Here is a 19,281-nt window from a genome sequence, read left to right on the forward strand (position 1 = left end):
ACTTTTATTCTAAACCTCGCCACATATTTGTGCTTTGTTGATCCAAAATTATCTTTATATTTTTGTGATTAAACAGTTTATTTTTGTGTATGGACACGTTAACTTCCAGATTCAAAATTAAATTATCCAAATTTTAATTTTTTCCCCCAGTGAATGAAGCAATGGAAGTACAGAACACAAAAGGAAAGATCACAGTTTAATATTTGTTGGGAGAAGAGAAACAAAGTAAAACATTTTGCTCCGTTCATACAAAACAAAAGGTACGAAGTCTACCACACGTACAAAGAAAATAAAACATTTTTTGAGCACATGCCACAGCCAGTGAGTCTTTGTCATAGTACAAATTGCCGCACATATAGATGGAACAATATTCATGACTTGCTGCAGTCTATGAAAAATGGGCCCAAGTCAAAATGTCTATTTTATCCCACACTTTGACTATGGTGGACTCTGTGGCTGGAGCCATGTTCATCTGCTCAACATTTTAATATGGCCGCTCTCTTCTGTCATCCCTCCGGTCACCTCTGAAAGACAGATTACAGATTCATATTTAGATAGACTAAGGATTTATATTTAAATTGACAAAAAAAAACGTGAAACATCATAAATCCAGCATTTGTCTGAACAGGTAACAAATGAAATGCCATGAAGCTATGTTAAGTTTCACATTCCCCTCAACAGCAGACCATACAGTAAAAAACTGCTGCCTTTCATATAAAACACCAACTTGGTCTTTCACTGATTTTAAGGAGCCTATCAATCAAGTGGATGCTGCCCTCTGCTGGCACATGAAGCTGAACCTACATACAGCTGTTATGACTCTTCACTTTGATATTGTTAAATAAGAGCTCTAAAAACATTTTTTATCAGCAGAAATGAATTTCAGTCAAAAGGAAAAAATAAAAACACCAACCTTCCTCCCATTTTGTATCCCCCTCCATATCCACCACCACCACCACCACGGTCACCACCATAGCCACCCCGGTCTCCACCACGGAATCCTCCACGTCCGCGGAATCCACCCCCTCTATCGCCACCATAACCACCTCTGCCTCCACGATCTGGAACACAAATGATTTGTCTTAACTTTCCACATATGAACGCAGGTACACAGAAGCAGCTGACGATTGCAAAAGAGAATCTGGTACCTCCAAATCCTCCTCCAGCATCTCCAGGTTTGGGAGCACCACACTTGTTGCACTCTTGCCGCCGTGCAAAATTCATGTTGCCGCACGAGCTGAGCTCAACACAAAAAAACAGGAAGAACTGAGTAAATCAGAGACAAGCATCGTGTACATAGATGTTGTCCATTGCACACAAACCTGTTGGGACAAGGCCAGTCTCCTCCCTTCATGTCAAAGCTGGGACCTCCACCACCGCGACCTCTGAATCCTGAGACAATAAGGGGAAAATATTAATAACGAGGGTGGATGTGTGAAAGGTTTCCTACGACCTCTACCGACCTCCTCCTCCTCCTCCTCCTCCTCCTCCTCTTCCACCCCCTCGTCCTCCGCCCCGCTGCGTGAACTCAGCTCTGCGGGTGGCAAATGATACTTTGATGGGTTTACCGTGGAATTCTTTGCCTGCCAAGACAAACGGGAGTTTGAGGATGCCGAACAATGGAATGGAAATTTGCCCGTGTGCGGATGCCATTACCATCGAACCAGTCAATGGCAGCTTTGGCAGAAGGCGGGTCATCAAAGGACACTGTAGCTTCACCCTTTGGTCGGCCAGTGGCCTTGTCAGAGTAGAGGTTGATCATTGGCTGACCAGTCTTCTTGTTGACCTGGAAGTACCAAAATGGACAATTTCAACTTCCGTTTAGTTTTCCCACTTCTTGATCTGAGGTGGGACTTTTTTGTCATTAAGAGATATTAAAAACATTCGACTGTCAGTCCTTCAGGCATCAAGTTAGTTAATTGCTAACCACTCACACAACAGTCAAAACATTTGGGATGGCAAGATGAAGGTTAGCCAGTGTAAACAACAAACTCAATACCTTAATAATGCCAATTTGCTTGAAGAAGTCGCCCACTTCCTGTACCGTGGCCTCTTCGCCCAGGCCTTGGACAAAAATGGTGTTGTTGTCAGAGTTGTCCTGATCCCCACCTGTGGAGAAAAGACCACATGAGCATCTTCAATTAACTAGGCTTATTTTGTTAAAAGCAAAACTCAATCTCTGGTTAATAGTGTGTAATCAACACAATCAAGCAGAGGTAATATTTACCCGATTCATCCCTTGAGCCGTAGTCTCGAGAGCCTGGAAAACAGGTAAGAGGACCAAGAGCACATGAGCAAGGGATCTCCAACATCTGGACTCTCATTATTCATCAATCACATCCTAGCAGAGTAATGCAATATGGAAATTTAAGAAAGTCCATGTTTACAGCTGTGTTTGGTGTTTTCATACCGTAGGCTCACAGTCACCTTTCAATGGGAAACAGACTCATTCCCTTTTTTTGATTTACCACCAACTTCTAGACAGTTTACCTCTTCGTCCCAGGAACGTCAGCCATGTTAATAATAAAGCGTTGTCTTCATGCAACCATTACCATTATTTTACATCTCAGGCCCCATGTCTGTTTACCGTATCTGTAGGCTAAAGAGAAATCCAAATAAGTATAAGTTGAAGCCCTTGCGATCTTGACATGAAATTGGTGGCATTCAGAGTTGTTTTAGCCCCATGTTTCCTTTTGTGCTAACTCAAGTTCTTTCCTCCCCCACCGACACAGTTCTGATGCTCGTCACTTACCACCGAAATTTTTGAAGCCACCACGGTCACCACCTCTGCAGAGGAAAAATTGGAGAATTGATGGCTTTTCCTTTGTCCCAACCAGGAGCTCAAAGCTCCCCTACATCCCACCAGTTTGCACTCCTGCCAGGGTGTGTGACTACGTGGAATGTCTCACATGAGGAGTGTTAGTTTTTGACAATTATCAGTGGACAAGATGACCAGGTAGTTCTGACACAGGCAGACGTGTGAAGGCAGTTATCACACGTCGCTTGGTCACAAGAGTTTAACCAATTTGATACGTGTTGCTGTTTTCCATCCAAAAAATAAAAAAAGAAATTAGATGGTGTCGAAATAGCAACGGCAGGCAAATTTGTGTTTTAACATAAGGGGCCAAATTGGTGAGAGGGGCTTGATACGCAATCTTCCACTGAGTGCGGTTTTGACATCCTTTAACTGAGGTCCTTGTTATAGTTCAACCACTGTCAACACCTGTAGTATAAAATGTAGATCCATGTTAACAGAGCACACATGTTGGCCATTGTCAAACATACAATAGTTGAATGAAACCTGTTGAATGCGAAGCAGCTGACGACGTCGCTCCAGGTCTAACTGCAGTGTTTCAGCCAAGAGTTCCTTGTTCAAAAGCTACATGATCCTCAGAACACGGACAGACCAAAGTATTTCTCTCACACTTCCTCTCTAGATTCGATGGAACCTTTGAAAGGCTGAGTTATTGGCATGTTAACGCTCCTCCCTGGCCGTGCATTTTTGTTTGCGCAAGTCTCAGACTTGTGTGTTCATGTCATGTATTCACGTGACAGTGTTTACCAGCTTAAATAATGTTTAAAATAAAAGAAGTTATTTTAAAAAAAATATATGTAATGATAAATAAAATTCATTAACTGTGACCTGGCATAGCAAAATGAGTAGGAACTCACAGGTAGATTTCAAGATATGAGGCAATACTGTACTGGTACAGTATGTCAAACTTCTACCTTGTTCAATAAGTCACACAGTGTCCTTTGAAATAATGGTGTGGTGTTGTATGCAGCATCCTTGGACTTTTTATTTTCTTGCTATCCACACATGGAATTTGCTGTCGACTTTTGACCCATCCCGACATAGGCACGCATCCGAGAGGGAGTGTGTTATATTTACCTCTGTTTTTATCTGTGGTAATGATGTAATGAGGAATAACGTAGGGTAGTGCAATGGTTGGATTATCATTGGAAGGCGGAGATCTTTTTTTTGGTTTTGTTTTATAAACCTGATGATTTTGGAAATATGGGTCACTGCGTGTCATTTTGCCATGCTGGGTCACAATTGATAAACAGTCATTTCTCACATCCCCATTTGCTGACAGTTTACTGTTGATCTGACTCGTGCTCTGTTAAGCACATTTCACCATCTGGACAAAACCATAACATGAAACTGCTGATATCCACTAGGAACCTTGTGCAGAGTCAAAAATGAGACTGGCTAAACCATCTTTTTTGGGGGGGAAAAGAAAAAAAAAGTCCAAGCCTCTCTAAGAAGAGGGATAATTAACTGTGCATAGTGTATTATATTCAAATAAAGCACACAGTTACCTTGCCTTCTTGCAGTTGCTTAATAAAATATTAAATGTTTCCCCAAATCTAAAATGTGTGAAACCTGTTCCACCAATTGTCTTCCATGGCAGGCATTATGGTTTATTCCATGTTGATAAAATCCCTGCTTAAAGCTGTAGTGTTGGCACAATTGTTTTACCATACAACCCCATAATGACAACACCCAACATTTTTTCTTTTTTGAAATGCAGTTGCGAGTAAGTCAGCAGTTCTGAGTGTGAAGTGACCATTTAACCTTTACAAGGGTATTGCATACAGAGGGCCTCGGGATAACAACTGTCGCGGGCATGGCACGAGAAAACAAACATTTTCTGCCATATTTAGAAAATTTCCATTTGACTAGTTCATATTTAGCCTCTGAGTTGTTCTAGACCAAATGCCAAGGTTACAAACACCGTTTACATAGATGGACGACTGTGTCACAAGGTACTACGGTACTTACCATTTTTCATTTAATCTTCTTATAGCTAAAACGTGTGCATTGTAATTTCGATTTTACTACTGCATTATGGCGCGTTTCTACTTGAGATTACCTCATCATAAGAACAGAACGCCATCGTAAACCAAGGACCCCCTGTATACAAGGTAATACTATATTAAAAAATGCGCGTAGAATTCAGGTCTTCAGGCCTAATGCATGCTGTTTGATTTGAGGTTTAATGGATGAAGTTGTGTTCCATGTTACAAAACATTTAAAGTACCTTAGGTGCAGTGGCACTGTGCAACTTACCCCATTCCAGGATGTCCGCCTCTTCCACCACGATCATAGCCACCACGGTCATAGCCACCACTGCGGTCATAACCGCCACGCTCGTAACCGCCTCGGTCGTAGCCGCCACGGTCGTACCCGCCGCGACCTCGGCCTCTGTAACCACCGCCTCCTTCTGGTCGGTCTCCTTGGTCACGGCCATACCGGCTACCCTGTCCACCACTTTCGCCTACCATATTGACAGAAAGACAATTGAGACCCACTGTTCTTCAGCAACACGAAAATCTACGAATACAGTGACTTCTTTACCTTCACTCCATCTTCCGTAACCACTGCCACCACCTGCACCAGCTTGTCCCTGGGCACTGAATGATCCTTGTTGGCCAAAGCTCTCTCCACTTTGCCCTTGAGCACCATATGTCGCCGATTGCCCAAATGACTTCTCGCTGTACAATGACACAAAGACATCCGTTAACAAAAAGCGAAGGTTAGCTTCACCTCATGTATAACGGAATGTGAATAAATAAAAACAATCAATCTTGTTCAACTTTTGTGTTATTAACAGGCTCACCCAGCTGAATCCTGGCCAAAACTATCAAAAGACTGTTGCTGCCCATAACCTGCCTGGGACTGGCCAAATCCCTCTGTCAAATAAAGTCATAAAAAGAAACAATTGTCATCATTTGGTCTTGCACAAAGTCAATTCTGTTTGTACATGAATCATTATACAACCCACCTTGTGTGCCAGATGGCTGACCTCCATAAGCACCATAGCTTTGGCCCGCATAAGTACTTCCACCATTTCCTTGACCTTGACCATAACTCTATAACATAAGATCAACGAGATATTAAGTACACAATTGGGTATATATTTAATTAATAATCAAGGGGTAAATGAGATCTTACCTGTCCACTCTGCTGACCACCATAAGAGCCATAACTGCAAGACAATTGCAAGACAGTTTAATATCCCTAAAGATTTCAAACCTTCACATGAAAAGATGGAAATGGAAACTTACCCCTGTGAGCCACCATGCTGTCCATAACCCGAATCTATAAGAGTGGAAAGTTTGATAAATATTCAAATAACAATTAGAAAAGTAGAAAGCTCTTGGTTTTTTCAAATCCTGAGTCAAGTAAAGCAAAGGCTGAGCACGCCTCCCATCACGCTGTTCCGGTGAAAATGGCGGTCAAAGGCGGCTACGACTAAATCATGGATAGACGATAACGTTTTCGAACAAAAAACGAACGGATCCCAACGAACTAAGCACCCGGTTCACTGATTGTGCGTGCTGAGATGGAGCGTTGCATATCGGTGCAAATATGGATATTCACATTTACGTGTCGACTTTAAACCTTGATACAATGCTGAGTTATAAACAAAGAGACATTCATGCAGCCCATCGGGCGCCTCGGGAAGAACGCCATTACCAGGCATATTTTATATTTAATGGGTATACGCAGGTTGAAAATCGCAGACGAAGTGAAACTAACGAATCTTACTCAACAGAAAGTTAAGAAAGCTAGAATACTCGAAACTCATGTAGTTCTGCAATTCAAAAGGACAAACCCAAGAAGTAGACGCACCCCACAACCACCTTAGGCCTCACGGTGGGCAGGCCAGTTATTTAGTTATTTTCATGTTGAATTCACATGGAATAACTCAATCCAAATGTCATTCAAATATGTAGTGAGATTCTTACCGGTGGCCATTATGCTATCCTAAAATCGGACGGCGTGTTTCTCCAGAGAATCTATTAAAATCACTCGGTGACTATCGAACGCCGCTAGGTTGGGTGCTGGTGCTAGGCCAACCTACTTCACTTCCCTTATGGATACTCTTCTTCGCTCACTTCATAAAGGCGTCAGTTATCCAACTTTCTATCGTACTACTGCCACCTACTGCCGAAGATAGGTAGCGCGCACCATAGCTCATGCCCCATTTCGACACCTTAAGTTTTAGACTTCCAAAACACCAGTATGTATATTGTCTTTTTTATTTTAATAAGGGGTTTTAAAGACACAGTTAAACCATGGACTGGTCGTCAGCCAAATGCAAGTTACTCATAAATATTGTATAGTAAACATATCTTACAGTGTAAAGCTTATAACCATTACATTACAATAAAGAAATCAAGATGACAGATTTTCAAATTTTGTTTAATTTACATATTTAGAAAAGGCAGGCCTTGAGATCAAACAATTTCAGAGGAATGAACAAAAGTGACAGTACTCAGTAAAGTGTCTCAGCCTGGTTAAAGTACATGAAACATTCAGAAGGAAGAAGAAAAATAGTTGAAGTGATGTTTACAAATCCAATATGTAAGGCAATGTTTAGAAGGCACAGGCTGCACTCTAGCTGGCGGGCAGAATGGCATTTTATTCATCTTCAAATCCATACGTCACAAAATTTGTAGGGAACCCACAGAGCAGGTAGACAGAAATGTTTTCTCTATATTGCGGTGCATAAGCGACTGGACAATATATACATCAGTTGCATTCAAATGTACAACCAGCTACGTTCCAGTGTCACTGCCACTGGACAAACCACTTTATAGTATTTTTTTCAGTCAAAAGCATAATAAAAAAAAAAAAAAAAAGAGGCCAGACGCTGTTACTGGTCAAATTTTAAAATGCTCTAACACTTAACATTGTACTTATACATTCTTATTTTTTAATTGCATGCTGCATGAAATAAAACACAGTAAAGAATCCCCTTTGCATCACCTACCTGCATCTCAAGTTAATTACTCATTAAACCAAGCAGTAGAAGTCCCTTGTCAAAACATAAAGCTGAACATTACATCGTACAGTCAGTTAGCATAAAATATTTCCCTTAAAATCATCATGTTTTCTCACATGTTTGATAATATTTGTCGCTGAGGGAAACTAATGTATACAGTCAACTCCCGTATACTTGCGGTTTGGCACCCGGGAATTAAGATTTTTTTTTTCTCCCCAAATTTGATATATTTCAAAGTTGTTTTTTTCTTTGAAAAAAAAAATCCCCCCTCCCTCCAATTTCCCCATATATCACTTACATAAAATGTCTTATCAGTGTTTTTTTTGAAGAATTTTTGGAGGTCTGTAGATAAATTCTCTCTCTCCCCCAATGCATTTCAATGGGCATGAATTATTCAAAGACTTTCCCCCATAAATAGCGGGGGTCGACTGTAGTGATTATGCTTGCACTCTTTCAAGAGTGTATACAATAAAAACTGTGACTTTGCAAATTCACTCACTAAAATGCATCATGATAAGATTTGAAACGGTAACTTAATTTGCATGGTGTTCCTTTCCTATTTAAAGTTGAAAGAGTGATGGGAAACCTTCCTGAGTATTTTGTTACAGCCAGTCAATTTTCACAGCACAGGGGACCAGCAGAGTGCTTTAGGAGGCTGGAGGACAAAGTGCTGGTGATCCAGTCACACAATATTTCATAGATGAGTGGTAGGCTAAATCCGTGCAATGGGTTTTCAAAATAACCTGCAGAGGTTGGGCTTCCACCTTTAGCTTCATGAACCAGAATGAAAATGAAAGAATGTTAAATATTTTCATATTCAGTCACAATAAAATAAGATCTATAAAAAAAAAAAAAAAAAACAACTCCACAAATTAAAAACAACCACTTGAGTAGTGAGATTAAGGCCGGGCTGGTGAGTTTTAACTCCACACGTCTTGCGAGTAGCGTCCCTTGGTCATCAGTTTCTTGATGTAGTCTGTGGCCTGCGTGCGTGTCATGCCTTCAAGCTCTTCTGCTATCTCATAGAAGGCTGTCTGCACATCCTTCGCCATGTTCCTTGCATCCCTGAAATCAACAGTAGCTTAATGCATATACATCTTTTCATTTCCTATTTTTTTATTATTAAAAAAACAAAAACAAAATAACAAAAATCTGTCAATTATTCAGACCATGAACTAACAATGAATAAAACATACCCGCAAATGTAGATATGGGCATTTTCTGAGTGAACAAGTTTCCAGATGTCCTCTTTATTTTCCTTCATGAGGTGTTGCACATAAACCTTGATTATCGAAAAAAAAAAAGCAAACAAGAAAGCTTTGTATTACAGATAGATATCAAAGGAGAAAGTTTGTACATACAAACTACAATATATAGAAGATTATAGACACGCACAGAAACAAACCGCAATATATCATTTCAGGGCCGCAACAAACAATTATTTCAATAATCGATTAATCTGTCGATTATTTTTTCAATTAATCATATACAAAAAAAAAACTTACATCTTGTGTGCTGATTACACAAACTAGAACAAGTCAGACTACAGTCACATGAGACTATGGTTTATTTTACAGTGACTTTTCCAAGCAAGGGATAGGACCGTCTCAGATTGTACCTTGTGCTCCTGGTCTCGGGAGAAGGCAACATTAAGCCGTGTCAGGGCTTGGTTCGTCTCAGCCTCCTCTAGCTCCTCTTGGTAAAGATAATCTTCATTCTTATATCTGCAGCCACAGAACAACACTGTATCCCCAACTTCCTTGCCTGTACACACACAGCAGAGACAAAACATCAACAATGCGCTCGCTACTTTTCACAACACTTGTCGTTTATTTGACGCTTCTCGATTTTACACAAAGGGCCAAGAGATGTCTTTCGGCTGTGTTACCAACTTTTCTACTTACATCAAACACAAACACCAATACCAAGAAATTTAGGCCGTAAAATAAAAAGGAGCATCCAGGTTTGTTATCAGTGTAAAATTCAAAAGCCAGCATCTGTGATGGTATTGGGGTGTGTTACTGCTCATGGCACATCTGTGAAGGCAAATGACTGACTAGAAAGTTTAGACAACCGAGGCCAGACGACAACTATAAATACCTTGCTGTTTGAGCCAGCCCCTCTCCTGGATGAAGCCCATGAAGGGAGCGATTCCCGTCCCAGGACCAATCATGATCACCGGAACGCTGGCCTTGAAGGGTAGGCGGAACTGAGACTTGCGGATGTACATGGGAACGGTAGATTTGTGGCCATTGTCGGTGACCAGTTTATTCTTCAGCCAGTTAGTGGCCACTCCCTTGTTAATACGGTTCGTCTTGGTCTTGTATTCCACCACCACGGCGCAAATGTGGACGCTGTTCGGGTGAACCTGTGGCACAGAGAAGGTACAATTTGTGCATAGAAAGAAAGTGCTGCACTCATTTAGTTATTAAAAAAGGGACTTACTTTAGAGGAGGAGGCGATGGAGTAATAGCGAGCCTGGAGACGAGGCATTAGCTCGCACAGGTGGTCAATGGGGGGCTTTAAAGAGGGCATGTCCTCCAGAATGGCAAGAATGTTTCTGCAGGGCTCCAACACCCAACTCTGGTAGAGTGCCTGAAAAGAAACAAAAACACAACGCTGAATAAAGAATGACTAAAACTATTTTATTCAATCGCCATTGAGCTGGGTATTTTAAAAGGTCCCACATGAATTTGAACCTTTAAAAAAAATAAAACGCACTGACCTTGCCCTGAGGAGAGGAAGAGGCCATTTTGCGCATATTCTCCTGTTCTTTGGGGTCCGAAGCATACTGTGCCAGCTCATAGAGGACATTAGTACGAGGAGGGTGCGTGATGTCGAGGTAGTGAGTCAGAGCTGTGCGGTACGTTGTTGGGCAGGGGAATGGGTGCTTCTTATTGGACTCCTCTGAAAAGCCAAGATTTGATATGCATACATTAGTTATACATTCAGAATGAACAACACACAATTGCAGCATTTACAAGTGCAGATAACAGAGGAATCTTTCATGACGGACTGAAGGGAGGAGCAAATTTCAATGCCAACATACCATCAAGGTTGTTCAGAGAGATAACCACATCAAGGTCCACACCAAGGACTTGTCCCAACTTATTCACCAAAGCTGCATCATTAGTGGGGAAAACAGCCACATGGTCTCCCGACTCATATCTGCAATCGCGTAATATCACATTAGACTTTGGCCATATGATAGAAACATGAGAAGCATTCCGTTTTATCAGCTTCATTTAAGCAGTACTGTGTACTCATCAAGCGCAAATCTCACCTGATCTTGGAGCCTGAAATGTCTAATTCAAGGTGCATCAGATGCCTCTGACCACCTTTGTTGAGTTGACGGTTGACAGTGACTGGGGCCAAAAAGGGATTTTTAGAATCATACGGCCTGTGAATTAGAGTACACAAATTTAGCCATACTGTAATGATAAAAAAAAGACATGTTAAATCACAAGTTACATTTTCCTCTTGGTTTGATCTCAACGTGCAACACATTTTATTGTACATATTTTGTCCACTAGGAGGCAGCAGTCCTTTAATGACCTGCAGTAAACTTTGCTGAAGGCTGATTTTTCTGCTACAGTACTTACGGCTTCTGGACCTCAAAACTCTTCAGACGGCCAATCTCTCCAGTGAACACTTTATTCATGTTGATGTCAGGGTGATCCTTCAGCTCATACTGCCGGATGCTAGGAGACCAAACAGTACTTCAAGTTATACTTTACATGAACTTAAAAAACTTTTTTTTTCACAAACAATTGACAATCATGCACACACAAAAGGGATCAATTGTTTCTATTGTGACATTATGTGATAAGATAAGGTACATTTTACCTGTAACAATCAAGTCAAAAGAACAGGAACATTAAAAAACAAAAATGTTACCTTGAGTCATCTCCCAAGGCTTCCACTCCAAAGTGCTCACAGACAGCTGGCCAAAACTGCTCTCGCCACGAGACAAAGTCCTCCTCCAAACTGAGAGAAAAACAAAGAAATAACAGGCAAGTCAAAGTTAGAAGTTGGATTCGGTCAAAAATATTCCTAATAATTATTTCTGAAATCTAAACCCTTAACACCATCACAAATGGAAAGGAATGATTTTTTTCCTCACTTACTTGCCATCATCATCTCCTAAACCAAGGTCAAAGATGCGCTTGGCCCCAAGTTCCTCCAATCTTTTGTCCACGTATTTCCCCATGGCATTATAATGCTCATACGTTTTGTTGCCCAAAGAAAATACCTGCAAAAAAAAAAAAAAATTCCCATCAGGCATTGAAATTGGCGTCTTTGCAAGGCATTACCTTGGTCTCTGTTTTGTTCTCCAATATACTGTACATAATAGTGTTGCTCTGAAAACAGTGGTGCTCATTATGGTAGGTTCTGTCAGTTATTTCATGTAAATTACCAGTAATTTGTACTTGCATGAAAAATGCAAATAAAATGAATGAATGCTTGCCGTATATGCCTGTGATTATTCTCTGGCTGTTCTCAGTCTGGTCCACTGGGGTACACATAAAACATTCTGATCAAAGCAGCCTGATGCAGCTCCACTAATAAATACTGTACTCACAAACAGCTATGTTTTTAAAAACATTAAATGGAAGTCTGAAATGCATAACTTACATTGATATGCAACTTGAAAGCCCAAAAAGTAATAATTCAACGTAAGAAATGTAGAAGGACATTTAAATTATGGCTAATTAAATCTCATGTACTGCTATAAAGATGAAAAACGTCAAGCCACTCCAAATTTAACAGTAACACGAGTTTAGAAAATGATTGTGGTTGGAGTGACTATAAATCCAATGTATCCCTCTCAATGGGCTAAAAACAATTGTCCGTGCTCAGTAGGAAATGGTTTGAATTCTTCACAGAGTAACCCTAGAGACAAACAGAAACAACGGTAGCAACATTCGGCAACTTCAGAGTTGGGCAAAAACAGAATCGCCCTTTAAAAAGACATTAGCATGCCAGTTCATACTTGACTATACTGCACTATGATAAACCTCACCGTGTAGTTGAGTCCGGAGAGGTCTTCGTCATCATTTTCCTGCAGCCAGTCGTAAAAATCCTGGGCATTATCTGTCGGGTCTCCTTCTCCATAGGTGGCCATGCAGAATATGGCTAGCGAGTTTTTGATCTCAGACAAACGAGACAGTTCACCCTGAAGAACATGACAAAAGTGTTAAGTAAGTCTCCACTGCTGAAATGCATTAAAAAAAAAAAAAAGAAAAAGAAAAAAGAAAAAAAAAAGAACATGTTGTATCCTGTTTTAAGTTACCATTTCATATTCCTCTGGATCAGCAGCCATTCCTTTCATGCCGTAACGCTGAGCATCTCTGGAGAGTCTGTTGGCAAACTCCTCTGCTGTGCCAGTCTGGGAGCCATAGAACACAATGATGTTCTTTCCCTGAGGGAGACAATAGACAGGAGGGGAAAAAAAGTTGTGATGAACCGAAAATAAATCGACCACTTCAATACACTCCTGCATTATTACCAACAAATTCGCCAATACTTTAATCTACAACACCAATTCACTGTGACATTGTTGGAAAGAACAGAACTTACCGTTTTCTTCATTTTCTCGATGAAACTCGTTTCTCTTGTTGTGGGTGCTCTGGAGAAGACAAAATGTTAAAATAGTAAAGCAGATTTCATATTAAGCTTTGTTTGTAACCATGATTTCATGACATTTGACTTGTATTTATATTGCGTTACAGTGTCCCAATGAGTTTGGTGAGCCTATAAGAAACATGACACAGTCTGTGCTCAAAATGCTGCAAAGAAATTGACCCACTGAGCATCAAGGTCCTCACCCTGCCAGCTAGCCAGCCTCTCAATGGTCACACAGGTCATGTTCTCCTCTTTCAGTCACATCATTCATGTGCTTTCCTGCACTATTATCTCCCCCTTGGGATTGTGGTGCTACAAAAATATGCAACTTGTTTGTGCCGCTCTTCAAGTCATTTTCCCTTAAAAACTTCCCCATTAATCACATACAATCATTCATCAGGCAAACTACAACAACATTGAACACTAACGTGAGTAACGAAACGTGAAGATGTTCATGATTTAGCTGTCAACGGAATATATAGAGCTATCATACACTGCTCGCTCATATGTAGCCGACAGCCCCGCTAAGCCAGACAACTGTAAACGTAAGAAACCGATTAGAATTCAAGCGAGAGAATCTGATGCCAAACACGCCATAAAACAGTCTCCCGTGGTTAACACTTGTACTCTGGAGCAAAGATAACTCCAGATGGAAATCTAAAAGCAGACGTTTGCCCCCGAGCTCAAGCATTCCTGTCAGATCTAATAGAGAGTCAAAGAACATAAACGGATGGTCTTGGAAATGTCTGCATCAAAAGCAGCAAACCTGAGCGCATTGAAAACACACAGCAATCTCGTAAGAAAGTCTTAAAGCAGAGTTTTTTTGTGCAATAGCCATCTCAAATATTATTCTTCCATGCCCCCCCCCTCTTTGACATTCTTGTGTCTTTCTGTCACGAAATGAAATAGAAATGCAGCACATATGAAAGTTACAGGATGGTTTGAAGTTAATTGTCCGATGTATAATGACGCACTTTCAAACACTTACTGTGAGCCACTTATGACGTAAAACGAGCTCATTGACCCATGCGGCGTGGTGACGGTGTCAGGCCAACCTTTTCTATTTCTTTTTTTTTAGGTGACTCATTACTGGTGTTCAACTGAACACTGCAATTAGTGGTTAAAAAAAGCAATTGAATGATTATTTCATATCGCTTTCTGGAAACACTGGGTCCTTTTTTAATCCATTATCGGCACTTCTCGCGGCTAACGTGCACCGTTTGATAGGCAAGCAGGTTACTGACCTCTCGGCAGCATCTCTCCTGTCTTCTGGCAGGGAGAAAACACAGCCCATGGCATGTAGCCCTGTGGCTCAGCACAGCCACGATCACCGCCGGCTAGGCACCGTGAGCCGCCACGCTCCGTCTTTAATAGCAGGATGTCAACACTCGGCAGCCTCCAGCAGACAAAAAAACGAGCCCAGTCCGAGGAAGACACTCAAAAGCGGTCTGCTTTCACCTCAGAGGCTCCGGTGTTATCTGAACTCGGCCTCTTCCTGTGCTGCTCTGTGAATCCAGTCTGTTTCTCATACTCAGCCGCACGGCACATGCACGCTGCAGCCACACTGTCAGTGTCTGAACACAATGGTGGGAAACTGACTTTCCCATAAAATGTAGCAAAAGCTGCAGACCCACACTTTTGACTCACACCAGCACACACTGAACCACTTCTGGGGCTGAAAAGCCTTCCCCCTCTGGCCCGCCCCCTTTTCCTCTCCGGCCTGAAAGGTGTTAGGCACGAAAAAGTCTACAAGATCCATTCTCAGGATTTTGGCTCGTCAACTAAGCAAAGCCACTCCTCCGTGGACCACTAAAAAAGGGGGGAAAGAGCTGAATGGTAGGTTTCGGTCCCCCGCCCCCACATCACTGGAGGAGAGAGGGGAATGCCATTGCTATGGCAACCTCATTTATCATAAAAGGATTCCGTTTGTGACAAGGCCCAATAGCAGAGGACCTCATCGAACGCACATACACAAAAGAATAAGCAAGGGGAGAGGGGAAAGATTGAGGGGAAAAGTAAGTCAGGGTGAAGAAAGGGTCTCTTGTTTTTTGCCCAAATTTTGTAAAGGCCTCACAAAAGAAGCTCGGCTGGCAACTTTCGCATGATTTCAGGGCCAAAAAACAAAAGCGCAGGAAATACAGGGAGACTACGCCTCCTCCAAAACAGTTGGGTAATCGCCGCGCTCTTAAGTGGGAGAGCAGACCATCCTTGCTCGCGCTCGTGTCATTTTATGCGCCCTTCCTGCAGCCCCTCCCCTCCACAGATGGACAAAAAAGTAACCAAATGCTTCCTGATGGTCATTCCGCTCGTGACCGACAAAGTCGAAAGCTCACAAACTCGACAGTTCTTTCGGTGACGAAACCTCAAGCACTCAAAGAGCATACTTTTGGGTGGTTAAGTCATTTGTGTTGTGGTTGGGGAGGGTCTACAAACGCAGCCAGTTCCTTTAGAGTTCAGTGGAAACAAACCGAGCTTCCATCCCTCGTCTGCTGTGACGTAAGGAGGGAACAATCCAGGGAAAGCTTTGACATAAGGGGAAGGGGGGTCGACAGACCCAAAGTCAAGAAAGATGAGCTGAAAGCTGAAGGCAAATGTTTAAGCTTAACGCGACATGAAAGCTGAAGGCAAATGTTTAAGCTTAACGTGCGAGAACTCCGACGTGTACTGAATTGATGACACAATGAGACAATTTGGGTTCCAAAACAAACACAGGCCTGAAGTGCTTCCATGTGGATGTTTCCTTCAGGAACAGGAAATGACCACGACGAAGTGGAAACGGATCAATTTTGATAAGACTTTCAGATCAGTGAGCCGCCTGAATGAGATAAATCCGACTTTCCTCCGATGCAGCGTGTCTCCCCTCACAGTTCTTGTGCAACTTTTCTTCTAATGTCACTTGTTAAAACAATTATGGGACAGTCCTATAGCTTGATTGCAGTTTGCACTGTTTGTGCAACCAGTTCAATCATCTACCAACCATGACCCCACTGTACTCATTTAAACAGATTTTCTGATGACATTTCGAACTACTGAAGCAGATGATCATCACAGTCATGAAACATTAACAAAAATGTAGTGGATGTTCTTTTGAAAGAGTTTTTTTTTTTTTTTTTGCTCCACCACAGGAAACACTACTACTTGATAATACTCTCAAAATGTTTAAAGAACTCATGTTGACTCACATTGTTTCAAGTTTCTTAAATTCAGGGATGGGTTCGGGTTTCTTGCGGGACATGAACCAATAGATGACAAGGCCAACGATCAGAGAGAAGAGGAAGAGGTCGAGGTTGCTGAAAAGAGGCTCGTCCTCGTCGGCCATGGGTTCTGTTTGGGTGGCGGTGGTGGGGTCCATGTCTGCCATCCTCTAGACAAATTAAAAAAAAGAAAATTGCTTAAATGTTAAAATCATTATAATTGATCACAAAATCATTTTAACTGACGTACTCTACAAACTAAAAGTCAATAATTAATCCTTTCAGTTTAGACAAATCAAAATATTCTGTTCTGTTATAAAGCTACATGATATTCATTTTTGGCTACGTGACTTAATTAATAATAATTAAAAACCTGAGTCAGTAATACCTAATATGATTGATTAATTGGGAGATGGTTGGGGCAGCACAATTTTTAGAACGAAATAGTCCAAGTGAACGAAGAGGGATAGCGGCACAGCACCAGTTAAATTGCACTGGGAAATATGATGGTTAACAGATGTGGCCAAAGTTTTTTTTTTTTTTTTTTTTACTTTAGTCATACAATGGCTGCTCTTGTGCAAGCACTACTAGACAATTGGCTGAAAAGCAACAGGAATCTCCAGTCCAGCTTCAAAAAGATCTCTCTTTTTTTTTTAATGAGTGCAAGGCTTTTTGCTCTCAGCTCATGTTTCAAGTTCATGGGTGAACATTTGTATTTATATAAATTAAAAAAAAAAAGGTTGACTTGAACAGTTGCCCATTTTAATCTTCCATTCATTCATTCATACATCAACAGTTTATCCTGTTCAGGGTCACATATGTCCGGAATTAACTGAGAAAATTTTTTTACTCAAAATAATTAAATTTAATATTTTTTGTGGCTGACAGAATTGCAAAGTCCAAAAACATGTGCTTAAGATTCGGCTGAATGCAACCACTTGGGAACTGTTTGTTGAATAGCTTCACTTTTTCATGCTCTGATTTTCTATCTCAAGGTTCAACCATGCATGTCTCACAGAAACTGGATCCCAATGCCGCTAACAAAATCCTCTTGGAAGCGTAGTTGCACAGTTTTGGCACACCCACTAACAAATGCACTCACATAATATCGGTTAAAGGGTAGGACATAGTATGAATTCCTATTAAAGATTATCAACAGAGGACTGTCAGCCTTGGAAGAGGTACAAAGGTAATAGAAAGTGAGCACACACCAGACTGAAGCCAGAATAAATCCGTTTTTGGACAATGAAAACAACGACAACAAAAATGTGAATGAGAAGAGAGTAAAATTAAGCTGGGAAAAGAAGAAAGTGTTAGAGGAAAGTAAGGTTGGATTGTTATTGATTGATGATAACAGCCTGGTATTTGAACAAGAGTGTGTTTACACGTAAGAACCGGAAAAGTGGCCTTTAATCAATTAAATCCCTCGCTGTATAATGTTGCTAATAGATGACAATTCCAATTCACCATTTTGCACACTCGCACTTTGTGTATTTATTCCTTCCAAACCCACAACAATGACGAAAAAGAACAGTTTATCTTGTATAACGTAACTAACATTACAAGCACTAAATTATTTTATAGAAATGCTAAGATACAACGCTGAGGTTAAACATTTTGGGGGGGGGGGGGGACAAGTATAACATGGTGTGTACCTCCACATTATTTGATGAAACAATTTGAATACTTCTGATGATAGATTATCTTCATCTAGATGAAGTAATTCAGCCATAAAACGATATGATTTGGGGAAAATACCTTTTGTGACTAAAATCACAAGGATATCAGTCACTTTAGTCCAAAGTGAAGCACTAATCAGTACCAGTCATAAATGTTAAAGGACTCATTCATAGATAAGTAGCCCAACAAGGGATGGATTCAGCATCATGTGAAACTTCGGTTTGTTGCTAATTAAAATTCAATAAAAAGAAGCTTGAAAAGTCTTGCCATCGGTGTGTTCAACGGAACGATGAATTGGACACACGATTGGACATTACACGTGACATAGTTCATCCACACAAAATCAAATCCAACATATGTTTGAGCAATAGTGAACGTGCTGATAAGATGTTAATACGTTACTCTCAACCACTTCGATTTGCATGTAATTGCTGAGGTACACAACCACAATTTCAGCAACTAGCTAGCTCATAAACAAATTGCGCCATAGAAACACTAGATTGGTGACGAATTTGTGTTAGCTAACACATGGCATAAGGTGTTCATTGCAAACAAAGATAGCAAAAACCTGACTTTAGCCTCACATTGCGTAACTAGATATCACATCTTTAAGCTATTTGGGGTCTAAAACGGAATATTTACTCTATGTATCAGGGTTTATAGTGATCGTTTTAACCCTATATGTGATTTAATTTAACTGCCACTTACTCGAAATAAAGATTAATCAATAAATAAGAGTATAAATTGAAGCTTACCTCCTCGCCTCTCAAACTCACGTTCAGTGCTCACAACGCGGAAGGAAACTTTACGCCATGTAAGACGATACCAACTCAGTCCCTACAGCGGGGGTGCGCACGTTGGGTAGTCAAAGTTATTTCCCTAAAACGTGCTGTTTCTGCGCTATTTTTTGCACTCTAGCATATTATTCTAGTGCAAAGATGAATACACGTGACTGTGTATGGCATCAAACGTATTTTTATAGTTCG

At 41.0% G+C, this 19,281-nt stretch overlaps 2 protein-coding genes across 7 annotated transcripts; both read right to left on the reverse strand.

The window, feature by feature from the left end:
• Positions 1-183: 183 nt before the first annotated feature.
• taf15 (TAF15 RNA polymerase II, TATA box binding protein (TBP)-associated factor) lies at positions 184-6,909 on the reverse strand. 5 transcript variants are annotated; one of them, XM_037268586.1, is made up of 16 exons: positions 6,757-6,909; positions 6,073-6,106; positions 5,960-5,993; positions 5,790-5,877; positions 5,625-5,697; positions 5,363-5,499; positions 5,075-5,282; positions 2,753-2,787; positions 2,228-2,260; positions 2,000-2,109; positions 1,657-1,786; positions 1,482-1,583; positions 1,323-1,392; positions 1,149-1,237; positions 914-1,061; positions 184-524 (listed from the first exon to the last, which is right to left on the reverse strand). In XM_037268586.1, the coding sequence occupies exons 1-16, from the start codon at positions 6,764-6,766 to the stop codon at positions 485-487; spliced, it is 1,341 nt and encodes a 446-aa protein (XP_037124481.1). In that variant the 5' UTR covers positions 6,767-6,909; the 3' UTR covers positions 184-484. The 5 variants fall into 5 exon arrangements, with proteins under 5 accessions (XP_037124481.1, XP_037124480.1, XP_037124479.1 ...); XM_037268585.1 differs by having other exon boundaries at positions 1,476-1,583; XM_037268584.1 differs by having other exon boundaries at positions 1,473-1,583.
• A 286-nt stretch (positions 6,910-7,195) lies between these two features.
• On the reverse strand, positions 7,196-19,184 carry porb (P450 (cytochrome) oxidoreductase b). 2 transcript variants are annotated; one of them, XM_037268259.1, is made up of 16 exons: positions 19,051-19,184; positions 16,604-16,785; positions 13,377-13,425; positions 13,090-13,218; positions 12,820-12,972; positions 11,924-12,048; positions 11,694-11,783; positions 11,399-11,497; positions 11,080-11,196; positions 10,846-10,964; positions 10,522-10,703; positions 10,242-10,391; positions 9,897-10,164; positions 9,415-9,560; positions 8,993-9,078; positions 7,196-8,861 (listed from the first exon to the last, which is right to left on the reverse strand). In XM_037268259.1, exons 2-16 carry the CDS (start codon positions 16,780-16,782, stop codon positions 8,717-8,719), a joined length of 2,037 nt encoding a protein of 678 aa, XP_037124154.1. In that variant the 5' UTR covers positions 16,783-16,785; positions 19,051-19,184; the 3' UTR covers positions 7,196-8,716. The 2 variants fall into 2 exon arrangements, with proteins under 2 accessions (XP_037124154.1, XP_037124155.1); XM_037268260.1 differs by lacking the exons at positions 16,604-16,785; positions 19,051-19,184 and adding an exon at positions 14,666-15,068.
• Between the last annotated feature and the right edge of the window lie 97 nt (positions 19,185-19,281).

This window comes from Syngnathus acus, chromosome 13 (assembly GCF_901709675.1).
Source record: "Syngnathus acus chromosome 13, fSynAcu1.2, whole genome shotgun sequence".
Taxonomy (NCBI): Eukaryota; Metazoa; Chordata; class Actinopteri; order Syngnathiformes; family Syngnathidae; genus Syngnathus; species Syngnathus acus.